This window comes from Manacus vitellinus, unplaced genomic scaffold (genome assembly GCF_001715985.3).
Source record: "Manacus vitellinus isolate BGI_N305 unplaced genomic scaffold, ASM171598v3 scaffold_28_pilon, whole genome shotgun sequence".
Lineage (NCBI taxonomy): Eukaryota > Metazoa > Chordata > Aves > Passeriformes > Pipridae > Manacus > Manacus vitellinus.
The window spans coordinates 2512483-2539293 of NW_021940122.1; the positions used below are offsets into that span (position 1 = coordinate 2512483).

At 40.4% G+C, this 26811-nt stretch overlaps 2 protein-coding genes across 3 annotated transcripts in view; one reads left to right on the top strand and one right to left on the bottom strand.

Annotated features, from left to right (window-relative positions):
- The window catches only part of ABI3BP (ABI family member 3 binding protein), a 142074-nt gene extending 139458 nt beyond the window's left edge, over window positions 1-2616 (top strand). For both annotated transcript variants that reach the window (XM_029960708.1, XM_029960709.1), the window contains one exon: window positions 1390-2616. In XM_029960708.1, the coding sequence (XP_029816568.1) occupies window positions 1390-1505 (116 nt within the window). In that variant the 3' untranslated portion in view covers window positions 1506-2616. The remainder of the gene's footprint in view (window positions 1-1389) is intronic.
- Window positions 2617-3612: 996 nt separating this feature from the next.
- Window positions 3613-26738, bottom strand: TFG (trafficking from ER to golgi regulator). The gene is given in 10 exon segments (XM_029960710.1): window positions 3613-4217; window positions 4219-4388; window positions 6775-6864; window positions 10627-10767; window positions 12336-12503; window positions 13979-14125; window positions 14982-15065; window positions 22037-22245; window positions 23881-23959; window positions 26624-26738. Coding segments are annotated over 8 exon segments (1170 nt in total). The 5' UTR covers window positions 22221-22245; window positions 23881-23959; window positions 26624-26738; the 3' UTR covers window positions 3613-4031.
- Window positions 26739-26811: the final 73 nt, after the last annotated feature.

Sequence of the window (26811 nt, forward strand, 5' to 3'; positions counted from 1 at the left end):
CCTTGTGGGGTAAGAACACAGGCTGTGCTGGTACACGCGCGTGCTGAGCTTGTCATGGAATATTTTACTGAGAAAAACAGCAGAATGATTTTCAGTCCAATATCAGCGTGTTGACCAAACCCTCCTGTGCCTCAGTTATAAAATACCCTACAGAAGTCCAGAAATGTGTTGAGGTAGGTGTGGGAGATGAATGTGAAGTTCCTAAATCTTTCACAAGTTTTTCCAAAAAACAAAGTAGGTGAACAATCTGAAGGGTGTTTGCTTATGTGTTTTGTGAGTTTTTTCTAAAGAGGGTCATGCTTTTCCTTTCCCAGTGTTTCCTGTTTGTAAAGGTATTTTCTTTGTGCAAGAGGTGGTCTGAATCCAATTTGACATTGCCAGAACAGCAAACCTCTCAGCTATACCAGATTTACATTTTTAAAGATTTTATATTTTAAAAAGCCTTTTATGTAACAAGCTCAAAAGACTTAAAAGACTCAGCTTAAAAGACTTAAAACCAATTTGATTTCAAGAACTGGATTTAATTGAGTGAGTTCATGAGCTACACTCACTTTTAGGCAAAAACAAACAACAAAACAAGCAAACAAAAGAAGACTCCACCTTTTCTGTAGCTTATTTTTCTAGTCAATGAAGTGAACAGAGGAAAGAACAGACCAATTGTCCATTGCTGCTTGCTTTCTTCTTGGCTGCAGCAAGTTGAGTTCTGAATTAACTACATATATTTGACCTGAAGTACAGTGAGGGAATCATGGCTGATGTTGTGTATCATTGGCAGAACAGTATTTTGTGTGTGCCTGCATGCCTGTGTGCAGACATGCCTGCTTTACCCACACATACATTTCTGATGATCATGTTGGATTCAGCCCTAATTGCTCACTTTAATTTGTAATTTAAAGTTGTTTGAAAGGGAAGCACGTGTGTTGTCAAAGGTTACAGACCGAAAGCAGGAGGTACGATCTTTCGCTTGGGAATGTGGAGATAGTGTGAACTAATCCCCAGTTTTACTGAAGTTCACTGAAGTTTCAAGGCTACTGCAGTGGGGACTATTTAATCATTGTGACTTTGCAACAAGTGTTCAGAGACCCTGTCATAGCCAGAGAGGGGACAGAAGGGCACTGGCCAGCACCATCCCCGGGTGGGTGCTGGCGTCTCAAGGGAAGGCAGCCTTTCACCACCATCCCAAGCACATCTGCCTCGAGTTGGGTGGACAAATTCCAGAGAGCTAATGGATGTAGGGGCAGCAAACAGCCCTGCTTGTGGCTGTGTCACATGTTAACAGCTTAGCAACTATTTTAGAGACTAATTGAAACGTACACAGATTTCACAGGGAGATCAAAGCATGGTAGTCCTGAGCGCTTCATGCAAACTAAGCTCTATTCTCTGTTGCAGGATTTTTCAGGGCAGTTCGTCAGGAACCTGTCAAATTTGGAAAAATAGGTGGGGAGACTCAAATTAACTACGTCCGCTGGTACGAGTGCGGCACATCAATCCCTGGGAAGTGGTAGATGCGACACGAAGTTGGTGAAGAGGCCCAGCATGTGCCACCTCCACCCCACTGCCCCAGGCTCAAGGACGGCAATGCTTACGGTGTGCCTGGCACTTCAGTGCCTGCTCGTGTGCCAGGGTTTATACAAGTCTAATGCCAATACTGCATTCATTGTGTAATAGCGTAGGCTGCTTACTGTAGTTATCCAGTTTTACAAATTTGTTTTTAGATTAAAAACACAAACAGGCTAGGGACATGCTGTAGGATAATGTATAGGGAAGCTGGCTCCCTATTCTTGAGGTATGGTTTATATGGTATTTTAAAAGATACGGTGTGTCTATTATTTATCGTGATGTTGTAATAAATGTTTAAGGCACAGATATGGCAGAGTTGGTCATGGAATGCAATGTACGTTAGTTTTTAAATATTTCCTGGTCTTCTTGTAATGCAAGTGCCATAAGCTACCTGTCCAGATCCATCTGTAATGTCTCCCAGTCATAAATTATAGAAAAGATCCTACAATTTTTAATATCCTGCAGCCAGTAAACTTGAAGCACTTTCTTCTTACACGTACAGTTTATACTCCTGCCAAAATGCTGAGGTAGGTTGCTATATGTGCAGCTTTAAATTATCAAATTGGGGGGGGGCATCTGTTTGTTCTCGAATGCTTCAACTCCAGCAAAAGCCATGTTTGGCCTGTCATTATGGAGTCAGAGCTGCTGCCCATGAGTGTGGCGGTGGCTGGCGGGTGGGTTTGGTTTTCTCTAATTAAAGTGGACAGGTACATACATACATGGAATGAAACAATGAAACTTGGCTTCCACAGCTGTCTTCAGACACTGAGACTTACTGGTTCAAAAGCCAAATGTATGTACCATGCAGGGGAACTTGGAAAGACAAATGAGAGAGGAAAAAAAATAAGCTAGTTATAACAGCATGATCAGGTTTATTTAATTTAAGAAGAAAAATTGTGATCTAAAACATTTTTCATTGGGGACAAAGGGGAAATAATGATAACTGAACTTTAAAACTGCTTTACAGTTACTTTGATTAAAACCTCTCCCAAAGCTACTTGTTGTACTGCTTGAACATTTATGAACTAAATAAAGAGATGTAGGGTTTTTTTTAAAGGTGTTATTCATTACCTTACTAATGTATTGAAGAAATATGAACAGGAACACCCAGATATATATAGTAGTCATTTATAGAAAATACCTTATAAAGTACATTGCAGGTACACTGTACTCCTAATAAAATATTTTTTAATCAAGTGTTTTTCTCAAGTGTTTTACATGAAAACAGGGATTAGTTTCTGTGGCAAATGCCACAGATATGTTCTGTTATTCAGAGCAAACTGGTTCCGGGAAATAGGCCTGTGTTAAACAGTGTGACAAACAGATGATATGTGTTAGATCCGAGGAGAGAAGAAAAAGTAGATATAGCCACAGCTCACTGGGTAGCATGGCTGATATGGGCACAGCACTATTTAAGGATGCTAATTTGTCTTTAGGAGAGTTCAAGCAGCTTGTCAAGCTCATTTTTTATTCTCCACTTAGTTTTACATATTCCTAGAATCTGCAAGATGGAAAATATTAACTGGAGAATGATTTGCCCTCTGCTGTAATATGGTCTATTGAATTTGTTACAGCCCTTGATCTGCTTTTTCTTGGCTCAAAATTGAGTCACTAGGATTGCACTTCCAAATTCTTCTGGGTGGCAAAGAATCTGTGGAAAGTAGTTTCTTTTAAAGAGTTCTTTTTTAAAGATACACATTTGGCTTGAATGTTCAAGTAATAAACTAATTCTCCCCCAGCCCTTGTTAAAGTGAAATTGATAAGAGGCTGTAAGATTTTATGGATTGGTTCCTATTCACTTGGTAAACGGGTTACTTGGCAATTAACAACAGCAGGCAGGACAAACCCACCTACTGCTGTGAAACCTCTGTGACTGCCATTTCTACTCACAGCAGTTCTCCATTTACACACGTAGAAATCTGCCCCTCCTCCTACACACCCGAGCACCGCTGATCTTTACTGCCCAGTCTGTACATGCAGCATGCACAATGGACTTAACACAGGTTTCTTGTCCAGTATTACCTAAGTTCTAAAATGAAGATCAGCCACTTGATAGATTCAGGGTTTTTATTAGTTCTTCCATGTGAGCATTACAATTTATAATACATCATATCTAGTTTTACCTCCAGAATGAACCTAATTTAGTACATCATGGTATTAGTAAAAACAAGCCCAGTAAGTGGGCTAAACTTCCAACTAGCATCTTCATATCCTTCAGACAAGGCAAGCTAGAATGTCAATCACTTTACAGACATTTAAGTAGTGTTTCCCAAAAACCACCCAGCCCCAAATTAAACTAGGAAGCGGATACAATTTAAAGCAGGAAAGATTTGGTCATTTCCCTTCCCCCAGCAGATTTTAATTAACAGCTATAGTTTCACCTCATTACAGTTTTGGAATCTCAATTAAAAATCCTGGAGTCTGTTGGGATGGAATCGCACGTGTCACTTGCCCGCTGCAGGGGCACCTCCTTACCGGTAGCCGGGTCCGGGCTGCGTGTAGCCCTGGGGGCCGAAGGGCGGACGGGTGCGGGCGTAGGGGTTGGGCCCGCTGGGCGGGGGGGTCATGGTGCTGTGGCCGGGCGGGGGGGGTGAAGCCGGGGCGCGGCTGGAAGGTGCCGGCGCCGCTGGACCTGTGGAGGCGGGCTGGGAGGCCTGCCGTGGTGTAGGGCTGCGCGGGGTAGCCGCCACGGGTACTGCGGGCGGCCTGCTGTGCCGGCAGCTGCTGCGGCTGTCCCGGGAAGGCGGCGGCCGGGGCCGGGGCCGCCTGGCTGTAGGCCGGGAACTGCTGAGCTTGCTGCGACGGGGGCTGCTGCTGGCTGTAGCCTGCTGGAAAGGCAGAGAGCGAGGTGAGGTGAGAGGCAGCAAAGAACCGTGGGTGCCTGCAGAAAGGCTTTTGTTTTTTTTTAATATTTACAGTGATGAATGCAAAACAATGCAGTAAGCGGAGAAAACGCAAACCAAGAGTGAACTACAAGTTTTCCTGCCTTTCACACATAAGCACATGGCCTGGGTTTTGGTGCACTACCGTGGCAGCACAGCACACTGACAACAGTTAGGATAAAATAGTGACTGACACGGAATAACGAAAAAAAAAAAAAGACACATAGTCTTTCACTTCATATCACACGAAAAATAAAGTCTTCAATGGCAAGTAAGGCAAAATACAACCTTTTCCCAAACAAAACCTCCAAATTACTGCCATGAAAATACTCTCGCTGTTTAATATAAGTCATACCTCTGGTTAAATTACAGGTGTTTTCAGTTCTTTAGCATTAAATATGAAAAGACTGTGCAGAACAGAACACTGTAGTACAAAACTTCAATATAAACATGTCACAAACTTGATTTTTGTGTATAAAACCAGCTTCCAAAAGGAATTTCTCTTCTTGAAAACTTTAAAATGGCACAAAGTCCTTTTATGAAGAAATAGCTACTTTTATCCATCATGAAACACACCTGCAGCTACTTGCAATGAAACCTCTCCAGTGACTGGAATCCTGTCAGCATTAAACACCAGACACACAAATTATTAAAAGTGCACAGCCCTAAACAGAAAGAGTAAGGGTAAGAATGCACTGGAGTAAACTCACCTTGAAACTGGGATCAAAATTTACTCATGAGAGAGACAAACCTCTGAAGGGTCCATTTTTACTACCATGTATAAATAGCCACACTGTTGCCTAGTAGATCTACAAGAGTGGGAAGAGATTGTGCTCTTGGGAGACATGAGTTCAAAAAGAGACAATACTCACAGGAACAAAAGCAAAACAAAAAAATCCTATGACTCAACATTTTCAAAGGCTGCTGTCACCTCAAAAAAAAGACTGTTTCTGACAGATTAGGTTGATTGTGAAAGAACTTATGAGAAACAGAGGCACCCCAATCAGTTTTTGGTGGAGTTTCATTCTTGATGATGTTGGTTAGAATGTAGAACTCACATTGCACTACAGCTTTCACAGGAACATCTCCAGTAAAATAATGGATTAGATGATTAGAAAGCAGATTAGAACTCCTTTTTTTCCCACTCAGTTTTTAAGCCTAAAAAATCAGATAGACTCTTCTACTTCCAACAGGCTTGTTACTTCTTCTGAAATTAGACTTCAGCGAGTCTGTCACTGTCTAATTATAAATGTGTGGGTGAGAACAAGATACCATTTAGAGACCAAAACCAACCAGCACACAGTGCACAGGAACAAGGGCTGAGGCAACAACCTTTAGTTCAAGTGTTCTGAAGTTCTAATCCAAGCTAAACATCTTTGTAAACTCTGCAAATATTCTCATCTATATAAAAACTGATGCGCTCCCACTGTATATCTTGTGTACCATGACAAGGTCACACTGGCTCTGAGTCACTTAATGGGAGTCTTTTGTTTAATTTAAGGAAGATTTTTAAAACAAGAAATGATAAATGCTTTGTATCATTTTCTAGAAGTATTAAGCAACGTGCAATTTGTTATGCAACCTGCTCTTACGTGTTCATCCCTGTACTTTATCTGGATTGTGATTCCTACTATGCTTTATTAGATGCCAGCTGCTTCTAAAGCAAGTAACTGAAAGTTCTGAAGTCCAGTTTATTTTGAGTATACAGCTGTTCAAATATCATTGCACAAAAACCACACTAAAAGTCTACTGGCATCTTTACCTGAGGTATCAGCAAAATCAACAACCAAAAAAAAAATCTACCACTTCAAAGTTTCTCTGAAACTTACAGTATTTATAACAGCCAGGGATTTTACTAAATGACAACTACAGTGTTCACACCACTAAATTTTGTACATGGAGATCATTCTAGATGAAGAAAGAGAGGCCATCTTTAGATACCTCCAGTATCTAAGGAAGCTGAACTGGGGTGTTTTAGTCACTTGCTACAATCCCATGACTGTGGAAGTTAATCCTGAAGGCTGCTCATCCTTCAGGTGATTCCTTTTGCCTGCCCTTCTAATAAGGCATTCTGCTGATTGATAATGAAGTTTGCTTTTGGTCACAATCAAGTAGGACTGAGATACCAGAACTCTGACTATGCTTCAACAACACAGACACCTACAGTGTTCTCTTACTGGTCACTTTTGAATTGTGCTACTTTCCATAAGGAACACAGGCACCTGGGCAGCTTAGTACCCTGACCTGCCCCACAGGGTCAGGAACCAAAACTCACAGGCTCAGGACTTCAGGGGGTTCTGCAGCCAAACTGCTGTTCGAGAGAGCTGCTTACCTGGGTACTGCACGCCGTACTGCTGCTGGGGCTGAGCCTGCGGCTGCTGGGCAGGGTAACCAGGCTGTTGGTACTGCTGATACATCTGACCTAGGGATTAAAAACGTATTTAATTGAAGCCCAGTACCCTACCTGTATTATAAACACACAGCCAACAATATCCTGACAGTTCAAACTCACAGAAACAGACCCTCTCACAACACGTAAAAACCTTTTTTAGGAAACCTCAACACAGTGAAGTCTGAGTATGTGTTCTACCTGATTTCCAACTGAAACCAAAGTACAGATTTCAGTTTCTGAACCATGCCGTTCTGAAGGCTAAATGATGTTTGTCTATCTCCCACAGATTTGGTATCTGAGGCTTACTAGTTCACATTTCCAGAGGATGCCAGAAGCTGTGCACCTTAGTGCTACTCTAGTGGGTAACAGACCAGGAATCTTTAAACATCTTCATAAGTGCTCCAGAACTTACACTGTAAATTTAAGTACTTCAAAAGTTAAACATGTCCTCAGATTGTCTGTTTATATTAGGTTTTTAAGGCCATTTCTGCAACAAAGTACTGTAAGCAGAGTGGTACATTATTTATGCTGACCACATTTTCCAGATAAGTCAGCCACCTCTCAGCATCGCCAAGTTTTCTGAAGAGACCCAGGGGTATACACCCGAAGGAAAAATAAAACCATACATTCTTAAGCTTAGGTAGTCCAAGGCAATGCTTATTTTTCCTAAATTCACTGTTTTCAATTTCTTGGCCAGAAGAGGCAGAATATTTGTTTAGACAACCTATGGGCTCCGCTTAAGCTTTATGCTTCTGCTGTTTTTCAATTTAGTAACAGGCACAGTCAACGAACAAAACCAATTAACTGCCAAAACTAAAGCTTAGCTGAACTGGAGCAGACATGGAAACTTTACTATTATAAAGTGTTACTGTACTATTATTCATTCTGCAAAGATCAACAAACTGTATAAATAGACCACAACCTCTATCTTCTGAGGTGCACCAAGACAAAAGCAAGTCTGCTCCAAGTCCTCAGAGACCCCTGTGCACACTGCTTTAAAGTAACTCCTTATTTCTTCTTTTATCTGCGTTTTTTGGACCTGAAAGGAACAGTATTCTAACTTCACACTAAGGTGTTCAGAATACTTTATATTGGTGCAATCACTCAAAATATTACTTGGTATGCAAATCTTGTGAGACAATGAGGGTGTTAAACAAAAGATCTGTTTCTCAAACTCAGTTGTTATGGGCAAGTTCTGGGAGAACAACCAGCAGGCTGCCTGTCTCAGGATAATTACCTACAGGCTAACACAGAGACCACACTGGCACCTACTGGAAAGCCCAGGTAAAGGGATGTGAAAGAAACAGCATGGAGGTTTACCAAGCTTTCTCAGAAGACTCGCTGTCTTTGCCAGGATTGAAGCATTAGTGAGGAACAGAGAGGTGTTCCAGTGCCATTCAAGAAAACTTTCTTAATTTACAGCCATGACTGCAGCCAGGGATCCTATGGGTCCTCAAATACACAGAGTTTTCCCCCTCACTGGATTTTTACTCTGAAAACTAGATGAGCCACAGCATCGGTGTCTGGTTTTGTACTTAGCGGTGCTATTGCAGTCAAGGATCTGCCAGCATTTACCATTGTTCCTGTGCACTGAAAAAGACATTTTAGCCTGACACAGAAAAAAGACCATTTATGTATATTCACACAACAGTCTTTTCTCTAGAAGATCATGAAGTGTTTATGTGAATGAGATTTTATAAGTATTTTCAGCAAAGACTAAAAAAGTGTCCACATCTGTACATAATTGGTTCTCATGTGTTTTCAGAGACTGAATATAGTGGTAGAAAAGCACTGGCAAGCTACAAGAGACAGCGCTGCACTGAAACATTTTTTTGTACTGATCGAATTCAAACTAGTGAATGCTTAAAATGTAGCAAGGGAGGCAAGCCCTTCAGTAGTATCAGCACACAGAAGTGAGGTAACTTGGTATTCACAAATAACAACCCAATAACCAATCATAATCATCACAGCATCATTTATTGGCAAAGAATGCCATTAAAAACAATCCCTGATATATGACTGACAGAATGATTGACACATGGCTGGCATCACCAGTTTACTTATATCTTCAAAATACTGGGAAGGTGTGGGGGGGAAGCACAGCTTGGGGTGTTTGGTTTTTTTTAAGCAGTGAACTAATAATTTAAAACGAGTTTCAAAACTAGTTTCTAACAATAACCTGCTCAGCATCAGCAGTGCCATTTATGTGAGCCAATCCTGCTGAAAACATTACCATCAAAACTTATCCAAAGTTCTGGCTGGACAACAGTCCTGTGTGGACAGCACAAGGCCCTGGATTACCACTGGTATTTTCTCGTACACAGAGTGAAGAAAATATGATCAATACTTAAAATATTAAACTACATAAGCTACAGACCAAAACCTTTATAATTAGTACTGTTGCACTTTTATGTGAAAAAAAAAAAGGACTTGGGCCAAGGTGTAACACAGTTCAGTGTTTAAAAAAAGAAGAAAAGCACTATACTTTTCCCTAATCCAAGTTTAGAAAAATCACTACATCTACTCTAATGCATGAGCCTAGATAATTTCTATCCCAAGAGGAGTTTTATGGAAATAAGTTCTTTTCTCCTTTCCTGGTGTTTGCAGCCATGCAGGATTCCAATCTAGTGTTGCTAGTGCTTTTAAGTGTTTCACTTCTTTGTAAGTTCCACACATAAATGCCAAACAGCTATATCCTTAAGCTACAAAGACGTCTCTCGCTATGTTAAAACACTTGACTAATTCCTAGGGAAATGAGCAAAAATAAAAAAAATAAAAAGCTGGAGGCAGCAAAAGAAGTGTTCAATAAGCTCCACTGCAACCAACAGTATTCATGCCTGCTTAAATATTATATGTAACTACCAGTTGCTCAAATGTTCTGCTCAATCAAAATATTACTTTTGCCCTTCAGGCAAGACAATCCAAGTGATGTGGATACTGTGAGTACCCTCTCACACGTCTCAGCATTATGTCAGTACAGAAGGCAGCAGAAGGCTGGAACTTGTGCCTACACTAGCACAGAAACAACTTTATATTATTCTTTATTTGGGGGAAGAAATATCAAAGCAAGTTATTCCATGGACAGTTAAATCCAGAACTGTGTAGGTCTGAAGGCTCAGTGCTCTTACAAAATAGTAATGAAAAAAATGATGCCCAAATGTAGCAAACCTCTGAATAGTTTAATTTTGAGAAGTCAAATAACACGTAAAAGGGCATAGTGCAAACTAACCTGATACCAGAGTTAAGACCTTGGGCTTTAAAGGAGAGCCAGCTGAAGCTCTCAAGAGTTACACAGGAACTACCATGCATAAAAGATAGCTACAAGGTTTTACCTGACTAGCACCAAGCAGTACATAAAAAAGAAGCAATAAAATAATAGCTGCATTCTGTTAGGTAGAAATGATGAGGAAACAACATTTTTAATTCATAGCAGACAAGTCAACAAACAGTTGAGTGAAAGCTCGACACAGCAACACACAGTGTATGATACAAACGAACATCATGAGACAGCTTTAAAGCACTGAGTATATACATCTGTCTTACAGTAAAGTGAGCACAGATTCAAGTAGAGAACAGTACCATAAAAATTCTGGTCATTTACACCACCCGCCCTTTCAAGTGGAGTCACTGCTCCATCTGCTGTTTCTTCATGGAACAGCATGTAAGAACAGGAGTTCTGCCTGCCAGCACACATAGATTTGTAATTTGGTATCGACTTTGGGTCTACTAACTGAAAGTCAGAATCAGACACCATCATTCACATCTTAAACAGCAGGAACACAGGCTGCCTACCTTCCACCTGCCCTGTCTGTGGCTGCGTGCCGGGGTACGGGGGCTGCTGTGCCTGCACACCAGGAGGGTGGGCTGCAGAAGAGGAGGAAGCGATGCTGTCCGGCGTTCCCGATCGCTCTTCTGCAGGGGCACTGGGTGGTCCTAGAGGAGCAAGAACAAGATACAGCACGTGAAATTAACAGAGAGTTTGAATAAGAAAGTCTAATACAAGGCCACTTGCAATGTTTTCAACATTTTTTCCAGTTATCCATAGATTTATGTCCAAGTGTCATACCTAAGCTAAAATTAAATACATATTTTCACATCTAAAATTTCCTTTGAAAATATTTGTGGGAGAAATTTTTCCCCTGTCTCTAGGTCACTCAGATTTCATCCTTCCGAGGAAACTGACCCATTTGTGAGATAAAACCCTTCATGACAACATATTTTTTCTACAGCTTCAAGTATTAACCTTGCACACATACACTGAAGACTTGCTATGTTTGGACAGAACATGCACTTATGAACCTGTTCTTTCTCATCTGGAGCAAAGGTGAAAAGCTGCATGAAACTATTCAAATGTATTAGTGTTTTACTGTGAACCACATGGGCTGGGCAACAAAGTGTTTTACCAACAGTCCTATGTCATGTGAACAGAAAACCTTCAAAGAAGGTGCTAATCACACTTGCAGACAGGATATGGCAGGCTTCAATCTAAAAGCAATTGTCTGCTTTGCTAATTCAGAAAATATTCCAGCTGGCACCCAAAGACAGCATGGAAACAGGGAATTCAGATTTTCTCTATGTTAGTGAGAAGTTCTGAAACATGCATGTGACCAAGTATAATATACTACAATTAAATGCAAAATATTTCATTGGAAATAGGGGAGCTTAAACCTGGATCTTTCCAGCTCTTAACTATATGAATGCTGTGAGACACTACTTTCAAATACATACTTAAAGTTAAGCACAAGTATTAGAATTGCTGCCAATTCACTCACAATTTTAAGAATGCTATATTTACACAATATAAATATGCATCCAACAAGCCCTTAATTGTGTTTTCATGTTACCCTAGTTAGTGGGGAAATTAATCAAATCTGCCTACTTCAGGATTTGCCTTTATATACACAACTGTAGAATTATAGCCTTAGAAATGGGATTCTTATATCATGCTTAAATGGTCCTCTGTGGAATTCTTTGTACATTCAAAGCATGGTCAAGTCAGTTCACTCTATCAGAAGAATTATGGAGACACAAATAATGAAGTATCACTGATCAAAGCACTAATTGACATGGATAAAACCACTCCTTCAAAAATTAGATCAAATTTTCTGCTAGTTGTACTTCATATTCTATTGCTTACTTGTTCAGATAGCCTACTGAAAGTTTTTAAGTACCATCAAACTTTTATCTGGTCTGTGAAATAACCATGCTGTGACAATACTCAAATGTGCCATGGAGGAAGAGACCACTCAAAAAAATCTTAAGCCATTTTCTACTCCAAGCTAAAACACAATGCTAAAAACATCAAGATTTCAACATTTTGTATACAAAAGTTAGAAAACACAGTTACAACACCTTAACACAGCAACCTGCAGAATTCTGAAAAGAAATAGTGAACACAGCTTAATATGTCCAAAGTACAAATGCTCTGTTACAAACCAAAATTTGAGTCCTTGATTATGAACAGGGGTAGGTTTTCTCTTCATAAGCCGTATCATCCTTACCTGACACCTGATCGTCCGTCAGGCCAAACGCTGACATGACGTTCTTGCTGATCTCATCCTGGTTCTTCAGCGGGTCGAAGGCAGACATGCTCGCTGCTATAACTTGAGTGGATGGCTTCACATTAGCATCAGCAGCAGCAGCCTTTTCTTCCCTACCATCTACAGCATCTACAAAACAGAAAGCCCAGTTATTAGCTCTAAAGAACTGAAACACCATGCTACATATATACTGCACTGCAGCAACTGTAAGGTTGTATATTTGGGGGGTGGTTAAATGTTGTAACTGTTGAAATGCTCAGGTTAGGGTAACAGTGATGAACCACTGATGTATCTGAATCGGTGATGAATCACAAAGCATAGGTTTCATTGCACAGTTACTTAAAGATACACTAATACTGTGGAGTATCAATATCATATATCACCTGGTCTGAAACTCAAAGGCACAAGGCTCCTGCTTCGAACAAATTGTTCTGATACAACTTGCCTACAAAGAATTCAATTAAGAAAACGTGTAGGATAGGTTCCAGTTTATTACAGTGGTTTTTATCAACTGCAGTTTCTGCTTTGTGCTCTACCTTTCTCCAATAATTCTTCCTGATGGGTGATCATACATGTATCTGAATCACTCAGAAACGCCACACCTAACAGAGTGCTGCATTTTCTCTTAAAAACCAACAAGTGCAGATAGGATACAGACTGGCTAGTTTTGTTTACACTGTAAGATCACCACACTAACCTCCTTCCAAATAATTTATAACCAGAATCCATGGTATTCCACCGAAATCAGTAATTGCATATAATGAAGGAACAGGGCTGGACTTTTTTTAAACAACAAAACCAGTAAAATTTCAAAGTGTAAAATACAAAAGCAGCATTTCCTAAAAGGAAGGCTGATGTTCTTGTTTCACTTCTTTACTCAGAGCACTGCACTTCTTGACTTTGTGTCATTATTTTCTGTGTCCAACTTACCCAAAACCTGTAGTTAAGCACACAGAAGTATAATGTTTACAGCTGAACAGCCCTAAGCTAGGAGATCAATACCTCAAAACTGAGGTTAAGAATTTCTTTCCTATTTTGCCCTCCCCCAATTATCCTTTCCCACTCCTACCTGCTGCTTACCCTGAGACAGCTCTGATGCTGGTCTGAGCTCAAAATGTGTGGATTCAATTTCCTAACCTGGCAAAAGAAGTGGATATAATTTTTGCTGAATTCACTTTCTACTGTTTTAGCGAATCAAACTTGCTTAGCGACAAAAGATAAGCACCAGAGCTAGCCCAAAGTAAGCAGTGGGACTACTCAACTGGGAGCAAGAACTTTTCAGCAACAACAAACTATTAATTCAGCTAAAAGACTGCTTGAGACATTGTTGTGGTTTACATGTGTTAGTTAACAGCATTTTCATAAATTGCAACAAAACCTTGGACCCTGAAGTTTTATTCCTAAGTTAGTTTAGTGCTTTAGTCCAGATAACTCGAATGAAAATTCCGCCTATGAAATAACTGAAGCATCAAAAATTAAGTTCTGAGCCAAGAAGCAACAATTAAGAATTATCTCAACCGGTATTCAAGCCTCCATTTTTCACTTTGTTAAACAGCACACAACTCCACAAATCAAACCAAACAATTCTTTGCCAGGCTTCCTACCACTTTCAGGCAGACTAGTGGAAAGCCCTGGTTCCGCGGGCGGTTCTAAACAGTCCAGTAAACGATTGACTTTATTGCGAAGTTCTATCAGCTCTCGGCGCAGGTATTTCACCTGATTAGACTCTAGAGGTCTTGGTTGTCCATTCACTGCAAAACAGCAATTAGATGAACTTAAGACTGCAAGTAACATTTTGACATTCAGTTGAAAACTAAAAAAAAAAAAAATGGAATAACTTCCAACTTCTACTTGCTTGTAGCATCATCATCCTTTGTGGAGTTTAAAGTGACAAAGTTTAATCAACACAGACTGAACCCATTCTAGAGCTTACTGTTCCATTAATATAATCACAGTTCAGCAAAATCTACAGTACCAGAGCAAAGTCCACAGCAAGTTTCTATGTTTTTTACTCATTTTCATGAAAATAATACAGTGGTTGTGGAAAGCTGTCCCTTTGGAACTATTGCAGCATACACAACACTGGTGCAATTCACGAATAAGGTCAGTGTTCAAGTTAAGTGCTAAGTTACCTATAGTAGCTTGAAAATAAAGGCCAAAGGATAAATGTTAAAATCTATTCAACTTTAAGCAATTAATGTGAGTTTTTAGCAGTGTCCTAGTAACACTGTGAGACAATGACCATCTTCAAATTCTTGTGCATCTGTGAAGAAAACTCCACAAATGCTAGAGAGTAGAAGGTAACATGGAAAATAACACTAAGAAAAAAACACTGAGCACATGTATATGTATGTATGGCAAATACTTTGAGCAATCTTATAAAAAGAAATAGTTTCAGTTTCCAAAAATTCAGACATCCCATGAAAAACATCAAGAGAAAATAGATATAATGTATTAATTCAGTGTTTTTAACTTATTGATTGCATTTGTTTCACCTCCTGAGGTGATGAACTGGAAGTTTTTTGTACCTTTCAGTGAAGCTCACTGCTTGAATTTTAATAAACATTACTGTAGAATAAAAAGAAAAATACAATCTTCTGTACTTACCAAACAATGTCAGCTTAAGTATCCTACTGCATTGAATTGCAAAGGAAAGATCTGAGCTATCAAAAATTGTTATAAGATCTCCATCTGAAAAGAACATAAGAAAAAATAAAAAAGTTATATCAAAATAAAAAAAGTTAAATTAAAATCAAAGCCTATGACTACTGAACGTCACACTAGGACACAAGTGTTCCTTCATTACTCAAAAATAACTTTCCCTATCTGACTGTGAAGTCACTAGGAAAAAAGTTTATTGTTTTACTGCAAGAATCACTGTGCAGGGAAATCATGCACAGAAGTAGCTCCAAAAGGCATTCTGACACTATCCCTTTGCAAGTTCTACATAGTTCATGCTTTCATGTTTACATACAGGATGAAACACCAGAGCTGAGTTCACAAAGTCCAGAAAGAATGATGCTGCCAGTCAGAAGTTATATGCCTACTTCAAGTGGCTCCAAAACTGTGCTGTTCATGAACAGATAGGAGACTCAGATAGATGGTACAAGCTGATCCCAACTCAATTTTTAAAAAACAAGACACACAAAGGGAAAATTTCAAGTGACACTTCCTCAGGTTGCATTCAGAACACTGAGGTGAAAGATTGTTTTTCAACAAGAGAATGATAATAAAGTTCCTATGCAAAGTGAATAATAAATATACCTATCAGCTTTAACACACAAATAGCAATGAAGATGTCAGAGCAGTCAGAAGAAAACTTTTCTCTCCAACAGGAATTTTACACAATTCTTACACATTAATTTCTTGCATGTCAGATTTCAGAGGAACTCCCACCCCAATGCATCCTAATGAATTTGCACATTGCCATCAGTCACAGGAACTATATTAGAACTGTATGGTATCATTTATTCTTAAGATACACAGGGCTCTGCACAAAACACCCAACACCCTTAATCCTATTAATACAGAAAAGAGATACCAAGTTCCCACTAAGTCTGGTCTCTCACAATTTTTAATCTGAGTCAAGACAACTCACAACACATCTTTGCTTACTCAACAAAATCACAAATAAGACTATTCTCTTTGGCAGGACAGATTTTCTACTGTTCTAACACATTTAACAAATTAATAGCTTAAATGAGCCCAAACTAAGCAGTGCAAAGGAAAGAGTGGGAGTGCATTATCAGGAAAATGTGTACTAGCAGAAGGAATAGCAGGATCACTTCCGCCCAGAACGGTTTGATGACGGGAACTGAGTGAAGTTCATCTTGTGCAGCTTCACCCTGAAAAGCAACAGCCTTATAGAAACAACACAGAGATTGGAACAAAGCTGAATCCAGGCTACCAATGGTCCTCTCCAAAACACTGTTACGAGGAGGCTCCATGGACAGACACAGAAATATGCTCTTCATTACAGATTACTGCCTAAAAACCCTGAGTGTGCACAAACTCCTTACACGGTGGTGACAAAGGGTAAACTGAACACAAGTTATGGTTGAAGTTTTCAAATAAATTAATGCTTCAGTACAAATAGTCATAAAACACATGATAGCATGTAGAAAACATCTAAAAATTTGAAGTATTACATATTCTAATTTTTTCATACCCGACTACAAGTAACACCTCTCCAATGGAAGGTTTGCTCGAGTATAGTACTATTAATAGCACCTAACAATGCCTGTCACTCTTCAAAGAAGTTGCTTTCTAACAAAATAAAATTACCAATACTAATATACTGACGGCATATAAAATAATTTTCAAGTTTTCCTGAAAGAAATATTGCTGTCTCCAAAGGTTTTTTTATATCCTATGTCCTGTTTGTGCTTTCACAATCTCAAAAGACATCAGTCGATAGCAATATCAGTCATGGATTCTCTGAATAGACACTGGAAAGCCTCCAGAAATGAAGGTTCCAAAACCCCAGTAGGCAACCTGCTCCAGTGACACACTGCCCTCCTGGCCAAAACTCACACTCAACCTCTTTAACTGCAGTTTATGGCTGCTGCCATCTGGTGTATGAAAACAGTTCAGATTCAATGGTCTTTGCAACTCCCACTCAGCTGGAGGCTGCTGTTAGCTCTGCCCTCAGTCTCCTCTTCAGCACAGTGAACAAGCCCAGCTCCCTCCCATGCTCCCTGCAGGCCACCTGCACAAAGTCCCTCACTGTCCTCACCACACCCTGCCAGACCCTCTCCAGCTTTTCCAAGTCTTTCTTTCCTGGCAGCAAAACAGAGCACAGACCTCCTGGTGCAGCCTCACCAGTGTCAGGAAGGGGAGGATCACAGTGTCCCCATTTGCCACTGTGAGCCATAATAAGAGAGACAATCAGACCCCAACCTTTCATAAACAGATTTTTTTCTTTGGCATTAAGGGAGGGTGAGATGTACATTCCCTCCAACTCAAACACTTCCTCCAGCTTTTCAGTGATACCAAAATCCACTGGTGTCTTAACACAAAGCCCTTCTATTCCTTATTCTGCTGGTAACACACTAAACGATAATTACTTCTCTTGGCAACCCATAACATTGGCAGACCATCCTATGATGCTTGTCTGTCATACCAGCCAATGCTCAGATTCACTGCCTGAACAAAGATGCATGTTCTAAACAGTCTATCTGCAGAGTGAAATGAAAATGTACAACATGGTTTACATGGATTAATGTCACCCAAAAGAACTGGGATCATTCCATCTTATTCTCCCTCACCTACTTTAACCTTTGTGTCAAAGGCATTAATAATGATAATTAAATTTTCTGTTTTAAATTGTTAACAGAAAAAAAAGGCTGAGAAGTACAGAATCTTGTCAGATGCATAAAGTCAGTTCTGTGATTCCTATTGACAGCCACTGACAGTTATAATCCAAGTAAAGCATATACTACGATTCTATGGCTTGACATATACCTTATGAAAAGTCTAACAATTAAAGTATATTAGATTTAGCAAATAGACTTTTCGTCTTAAGGAATGTCAATGAAGCTTAATTCCTGTTCCCATAACATAAATAGGATTACACAATGTTTATTTTCTATTGGAAAGTAAAATAGACTTTTTTCTCTAGCCATGTTATTTTAAGAACTTACCTTTCTTGTTTTATAAGGGACATAGCTTTCCCTCTCTACAATTTCCCATCTATGCTAAATATTCCCTGCTATGCCAATTATAATTTTTTTTAATCATTCATATAAACTAGTGACTCCTGTAACTAACCATTGGACTGCAAAGTATTTTAGCATTATCCTGCATCACCATGATGAATTCCAATTTTTATTACATTAGAAATTAGAAGAAATTAGAAATGTTTAAGACATTAGAAATCTGCCTCAATCCTTGGCCTTGCCAGATATCTTTCCTTATTGACTATGCTTTGTCATCTACTGGCTTTATCTACCCCTATATTTATTTATTTATCCCATTTTTCAAAAGAACCCTGTATCAAATATAGTTTTCCTTCATTTTGGTAAATTTACCAAAGGCAGATATTACTGACTAAGCACACCACCTTGAATAAATCCAGGAGTTAATAAGCCATTATTGGCTCTGACACAAAGACATCAACTTCTACTATAAAGTAATGAAGAACAAGAGCAAAAAGGCCAACACCACATTACACAGTCCAGTTTTAAATTCAAGCATAACTTCAAAAAAACCAGTAAAGTTTCTATTATCGGTTCCATAGGGGCTTTTTTAGCATATGTAACTCAATAACATGGTGTGCTTAAGATGCAGTTTTACTCCTTGATTCATACAAATTCACTGCTGGCAGTCCTCATCAGTTTGTTTGGGGTTGGGGTTTTTCTGCTGACATTGGGTTTTACTACATGTTCAAGAACTTTAAGTAGGACATGAAAACTGTTTCACATCTCACAGAGCAATTTCCTGCTCAGGAGTTTGAAGGACACCCAGCCTGAACATAAATCTTGACTTCACAAGGCAGTATTCAAACTGAAACTTCTTTTTTCTGGTAATAAATTAAAGCATCACATAACCTAAATATAACTTAGGAATATGCAATCTGACTCAGTCCACAAATCAAGAGACAGAAGGAAGGACTGGGCTTTAAAGATTCCTAACTTCTTCAGTTACATAAAAGTAGATATATGTATTATTTATATATATATATATATACATACATATATAAGTTTGGGAAAAAACCAAAATGTATTAGATTCAAGGATCATGAGAATCTGATGAAGATATTAAGCTACTGCACTTTGTAGAAATTTTAAGCAGCAAATCCCTTATCCAAGCCTGGTGATCCCTAGCTTCACGGGCTACAGCAACAAGAAACAAAGCCAGGAGGGATAGACAAAGCATTCTTCTGCATGCTCAGAGTGTGCACATCAACACTGAGAAGACACAGATGGAGGCTGTAGAAGTAGTGGAAATTCTGAAGGTATCTCCTCCTAACAGTGTTATGAAGGTATCTCCTCATAACTAGTGTTTCTCCAGGTCTGGAGGGATACACCATAAAACAGAAATAGCTAAAATGTATATATTCCAATCCATCTAATGACTGAAAGAGATTTAAAGAAGAATCATAGCTTCATTGAAACGAAGTCAAGAATACCACCATTTTTATATGACAAGCAAACTGAAGCCTTGATCATTTGCAACTTCCTCTTACATTAGCAACATTTACATGTTTTTAGTAGTGATAATTAGCTAGGATAACATACACTGAAGTTTCACATCACAGAGGAGTAGTAGTACATTCTGTGTGGTGGGTTGACCCTTGCTGGATGCCAGGTACCCACCAAAGCCACTCTATCACTTCCCTCTGCAACTGGACAGGGAAGAGAAAATATAATGAAAGGACAAAATATGAGATAAAGACAGGGAGAGATCACAAGTCGATTACCATCAGAGGTAAAAGAGACTCAACTTGGGGAAATAAATTTAATTTATTACCAGTCAAAATCAGAGCAGGATAGTGAGAAGTAAAACACCCTTTCCCCAACCCTCCCTCCTTCCTGGGCTCTACCTCTTCCCCCACCAGCAGCACAGGGAGACAGGGAATGAAGGCTACGGTTTCTGCCTCTGCTCAGGGAGAAGAGTCCTTCCCTGCTCCAGTGTGGGATCTCTCCCACGGGAGACAGTCCTCCGTGAACTTCTCCAGTGTGAGTCCATCCTGTGGGCAACAGCTCTTCACGAACTGCTCCAGCATGAGTCGCTTTTCCACAGGCAGCAGTCCTTCAAGAACAGCCTGCTCCAACATGGGTTCCCCACAGGGTCTCAAGTCCCACCAGGAAAACTTGCTCTAGCATGGGCTCCTTTCTCCACAGGTCCGCAGTTCCCTGCCAGGAGCCTGCTCCATCATAGGCTTCCCACAGATTCACAGCTTCCTTTCCAACATCCACCTGCTCCAGCGTGGGGCTCCTCCGTGGGCTACAGGTGGGTCTCTGCACTCCTGTGGACCTCCATGTGCTGCAGGGCCACAGCTGCTCCACCATGGTCTGCACCAAGGGCTGCAGGGGAATCTCTGCTCTGGTGCCTGGAGCACCTCCTGCCCCTCCTTCTGCACTGACCTTGGTGTCTGCAGAGTTGTTCCTCCCACATATTCTCACTCCACTCTTCTCTGGCTCCAATTACATTTGCACCATAACATTTTTTTCCTTCTTAAATATGTTATCACAGAGGCATTACTATCATTCCTGATTGGCTCAGCCTTGGCCAATGGCATGTCCCTCCTGGAGCCAGCTTCCAACAGAAGCTACCTCTGTAGCCCTCCCATTACCAAAACCTGGCCATGCAAACCCAATACAATTCTGAGACAAAGAAAGCTAGAATTAAAAGTAGAAGGTCTCTAGACTGTAAGAGACAACCAAAGAATGAAACCATAATTACTGTCTCCATCATACACCATTACCTTATTCAAAATAAAGACAGACATAGTAGCATACACAAAAAACCCTAGAGGACTATACTTAAAGAACAAGTAAGAATGCAAAAAAAAGGGACTAGTAGCTTTAACTTAATGAAAAAGCATCCATCAATCTCCTTTCACCTTTCTCACTCCAGAAAGAAAAAAAAACAATTATATGATAATAAGAAAAACTAAACCATCGCAAATCCACTGAGCTCCCTCCCACTACAGATTAAGACACAAAATATTAGCCCTTCACTGCTTATCAGTTTTGATAAGCAGCTTCTCAAAAGCTTCATGAACTTGAAAAAACTGTCTCAGGGTCACTCAAAGTGAAATTTTACTGCCTAGATATATGAACAACAGTTATTTGACGTTCTAGGTACCACACACAACTAGTTTCCTAGTGCCATCAAGAAAAACGAACCTGAATGCTTCAGTAACAGCACTTTTGGCTATGCAACAGCATAATTATCAGCCTTGATCTAAGAGACTTTGGATTTTATCACTTCATTCTGAGTTTCATTTTATGAACACTATCCCTCTGTCCCAAATTAAGTAACTTACCCATGCCCCACTATGACATTCAAAGAGGAAAAACCCTCTGAGCACAACTGTCTCTGTATTCACCTCAAATAGGGCCCTTTTCATTCTGTGGAAACCTTCTTTCTTAAGGTTGTGCTTGATCAATACTAATGAACAATATTTTCCTTGAAACAACCAATGTCCAACAGATTCAAATGGTCAGAGGAAAGATTACTTTTAATACGCATTTCAGGTTAAATTAAAACTTTTTTTCTAATCTTTAGTGATGGAGAAAAACATAATCAAGAATTATTACCCAATAGATCAAGTTTTTAAAGTCTTGTAAGAGCTTGCATTACGTCATACATGTTTATTCTTCAATCACCTTCAAACCCACTCAAAAAAATTGGTTAAATGAGTGAACAGAAGAGAACACCTGCAATAGCATCAACTGTCTGCAACAGCAAAAGATGAACTTTCAGAGACAAAACAGAAGGAAACATTTCAGAAAAAAAATAGAGGGAATGCTGTTAAGGCAGCATAACAAGGGATACAGTTTCTATTGCCTGATTAAAAAGATTTCACAAGAAATCCTTTTCCTTTGCCCATGATACTGGACAATTCTGAAAGGTGAATTTCAAAGCTTCTGTCCATAGAGAAATCATATCAGAGCAACTGTAATTAAACCTCAACAGCAGTAATTAAACCTTACCTTCATCTTTATATTTTATTGTGACTTCATCATTGCTCAGAAGTTTTCCTCTAAAAACTCTTTGCATCATTAGCACCAATTCATCATAGGTGATATCTTCATTGTGAATAGGGATTCTCCTAATATCTTCCCCAAGCTGAGCCTTGATGATCAGCTTCCCGCTTAAGTCCAGCTGCCCATTCATGGTGGATTCTTTATTGCCTGCTGACCTGTTAGCAACAAAACATTAAAAACATTTCAGAAAACTAAACTGTTATTTAGATCTATCTGATGACAGTTCTGAAGCTTTACATTATCACTGTACTTGATTATTTTTACATGCCCTGTAATTATGGTAATGGACAAAGCGCTTTTTTTTTTATTCATTAAAGAAAAGACTGCTGGAAAAAGTAACTTATTTCAAAGATTATAGGTTGTAAGTTGGCTTTCCTAAGGGGATCAAGCTGAATCGTGTATTATTTCTTGAACAAATAAATGAAGAGCTAAACATTTGGTTTATGATATGGATGATCAGAACTCACTGAGGGTTTCTCATCAGAAAGGAAGATACACAATTTTTCATTTTTAAAGATTTTGACTGAGATATTTTAACCAAGATTTTAGACTTTTAAAAGCTGCTCAACAGACCACACATTAACTACTCATTGGGCTGACTCCTGGTCAGAACACTTGGTTACTCTCAGTGTTTTAAGAGGTAGACAACTGCTCTAACCTAAACGAAGTGAAACAAAGGCATCTTGTGTCCCAGCAGCACACTGCATATACTTCAGAGTTACACCTTTAGCACTTTATACGAGACAATTTAAAAATCATCACTTTATATGAGGCATCTCTCATTTAAAAACCAGAAGCTACAGTGAAGTTATGAGAAGAGGAACGGGGAAAAAAAAAAAAAAAAGAGATCCACGTAGTTACTCAAATGTCCCCTCCTTGCTTCACTGTTCTGGACAGTGCCAAAACAATAGATCTGGAATGAGGAGCAATTAAAGAAGCAGTTATCTTAACATCTGAAGTGCAATTACTGAAGATGTTAAAAAGTAAGCAGCCCTATACATCAAAATTACGATTTCTAAAGCCACATATAGGCAAACCTACTGTTTATTCTCTTGTGCAAAAAGATTTCTTCTTAGAGATATCCAGGTATTTCTCTCTTACTTTTAAGGATGTTATAACACAGTGTCTTATGAGAAAAATTAATTTTGCTTTGGTTAGTCTATTTTTACAGTACTGCATTGAACATTAATTCTCTCCTACCAGAGAAACAAGACACTCAGTTAAAGCCTTTAATACATAATTCCTTGATGCACATATATATATATATATATATATATATATTTAACTCTACTATTTCAATGGCAATGTTTTGACAGTATCTCTAGATTGCAATTAAATTTCTGGGGGTTCTGGTAATTAACTTAACATAAAGCAAAGATTTCATGCAAATCCCTTTGTTTAGTCCCAAAAGATACAAGCAATTACTGAACAAAACTCACTCTCCTCATCACACCTAACAAGAGGTAGGTGGATACAGTCTAATTGCAGAGAAGAGGGACATGCAATTAACACAGCTACGTTGCTGCTGAGGCACTATGATGAAAAAGTGAAGTTTATAATACTGTTAATGCTCACCAATACATTATTCATGTTTTGCAGCATGGGAGTCTTGACTGCAGGCACATCAACCCATTCTAATTAACTTTAAATGAGTTTTAAAAGCACAGAGTTTTGCACAAGTTGGTTGGTTGCTGGGATTTTTTTTTTTAATTTAAGTATTAAAAAATAAAACAGTATTGATCCACAGGTTTCCTTTCACCTCCTTCCCAAAACCAGACATCTATCATTACCTTGCGTGTCTTACTGATGCTGGATTATTGGACAGTTAGGATAAGCCGCCATGCACTACCAGTGCCAGAAAACAGTAAGCTGCATCAGAAAAAAAACACATTTATAGTCACACTTTCTTAGAATTATACAACTCAAATCAATTTTTCACTTCAGAACATCTTAAAAAATATACCAAACAAAAAAAATCCTTGTTTTATCCATAAATGATAAACCATAATCAGATCTACACTTCCGCGTATTGTAGAATTTGAAGTTCAGCTTAAACAAATCTTGAACAAGAGTTTTAATTTCACAACAGAAGTAAATTTTTTCTAGATTTTGTTAACTGCACATAGAAATTCCTAACAGTAATGTGTTCCTTTCCAGAACACTCCTCTTCCCCAACGGTCTCCTTCCATGTGCATGGTATCCATCTTAAAGACACAGGTTAAGTTAAAGAAAATAAACTTTGACTGATTAAACAGTACAAAAACTGAGAAGTCCGTCTTTCAGCTTAAGGCTGAGGCCTCTGTGGTGTTAAGCAGCGTGTCTGCAAAGACAGATCAGATAGCACTACAATAGACTACCAAGAGGGAAGGAGGAGTAATGCCACTTTCCCACAGGAAGAGCCACCAAACTGGGCAAGAAGGAAACGCATCAGAAATGTACAACCACTTAAAAATACCGTCTGCCCTCATTTCTGCTTAAGACTGTGCTTTTTGTGCTGGAAAGCCTAAATCATATTTATGCAGCCCACCTGATTATTACACAAGTGCCTAATGCCCAGAGCTCCAAGACAATGATTTAGTACACACAGACCAGTCCTGCAGAACATTACTGGCTCCTCCCTCCCACCCCATGGGCGTACCCTACCCAGCACTCCTCTCTCTTGCCCACACAGCCAATTTCAAGCATCCATAATCTGATTTTTAGATGATTCACTGCTAACCAGAGAGAAAAAGTAGGTTCCCCTCATCCACATAAAACTGGGCTTTCCAGCTCTCCTCTTTCAGCTCAGCTGGAAGCAAACTGGAGCAGAGAGGCACAAGACATCCAGGATGGAGGCAGAGAACAAGCAAATCCCAGAGAACATGCACAGCCCCTCTCTGGTTCTCAAAGGTTGGCAGCTGCTCACGTCACTCAGGGTATGAAATGCTCACCTTTGAAAAGGGTTGTACCTGCTCCTGACAGGGAGGGGATAAGACTGTTGTGACATGCTTATGTCACATGTGGACAGGAAGAGGCTACTTTTCTGATGCCTCCCTCATGTTTTATGAAATGAGTTATACATGAAGACAGTGCCCCTCTCACCCCAGACTTGCTACAGCTCCAGGTAAATTTACTGTAATGGACAAATACGGGATACAGACAATGTATCTACGAGTGGTTTAACTTAAGAGTTCATTTAGCTACCACCTCATGTTGTTTAAACATCAGAGCTGGGCTCTGGTTTTGCCTCTTCAGCATTATAGTGTAAGCTACTTAGAAACTGTCAACAGTAAGAACTGAACCTCATCTGTAATTCCTGAAGATACACGTTTAGGTGGACACACCTGAGCTCCTGTGGCCTTTCAACAGATTGAACACATCTTTGTGCAGGTAAATGAGCCGCACGTGCTTTATTTACCAGCCCCACTCACAAAAATCTGCTATCAGCAACTATGAAAAGGTGGCAGGAAAGCATTTAACTGCACTTTTTTTTGTCCAGGTGGTCTCCATTCTGCTTGAAGGTGTCCAGTTTTTAAGAGACTGATTTTAAACACCTCAGCTGCTTGCAGTTGTTGCAGAAAACTATGTGAAATGTTCAAATTACTGAATTACACAGCACTCAAGCTTTCTCTCCTCACTGTGACACAGCTAAATGGATGACTCCATTGAGAGAGTTTTTCAGTGAAGACATCCAGAATGCACACTAATGAGCTTTTTAAGAGAATCAATCAGTGTCTACTTTCCTCAGGGGGAAAAAAAAAATAATTAACAAAACATTTTGTCTTCACGTTAAAGATTCAAGATTGCTTTCCATAAGAATCACACTGACATCTTTCTAACCTTCCTGCTGTACCAGAGTAGAGTTTTTCTCCCCTCCTCGCTCACTTTCTATTCACATCATGCACGAATCCAGACGGTGCATGTGGACAAGGACTGTCCAATCTAAGCCAGTCCCTCCAGGATCCCCTCTAAAACTAGCATGTCATAACCATGTTGTATTTCACTACCCTTTTAGCACAGCAGTAAAGAAAAACAACCTTGCCTAAGAAAGGGAAGGACAGGCATTCCTGCTTTGCTTGAAAAAACAGGGGCAAGGAACAGAAGGAAGGGCAAGCAGTACTGCCTCCCAAACCCCAACCGAGAGAGCCACGAGAGCTTTCCCGAGGCAGCGCGGGGGGGTGAGGCGGGGGAGCAGAAAGGAGAAGAGCTCTTTTCGGGTTTCCCCAGTTCCCAAAAGGGGAGCAGAAATCACAGCCAATCCCTGCCGGGCAGCGAGGAACCGGCGGCTCCTCTGGCCCCCAAAGCGAGCGCCGCCCAGGGGCAGCCCCTGCGGACGGATCCCCGGACTCCCGGGCCCGCGAGGCCGCGGGCGCCTCCGCCGCCCCTCAGCCGTGGCCGGGGGCGCGCGAGGGGTCTCCCGGCCCTCCGCGCAGGGGCCCGCGTCGCCCCGGCCCCGGGGAACGATGGCGGGGGGCGGGCTCACCCCAGCCCCCGCGCCGCCCCTCCTTCCATCCCTCCCGCCGCCTCCACACACAGGGCAGCCTCGCTCTCTACTGTGGCCTCTCGCGGTGCTGCCGCTGGAACGCCCCGCGCAGCCCCGTCCGAGCCCAGGCCCGGCCGCGGCCGCCGCCGCCCGTACGGTGGCAGGGCAGAGAGAAGGGGTCGGAGCCACGGCCGCGGCCTGCGCGAGCCGTCGCGCCTGCGCGCTCCGCCGCGCGGGCTCCGCCCACCTCGGGCCAACA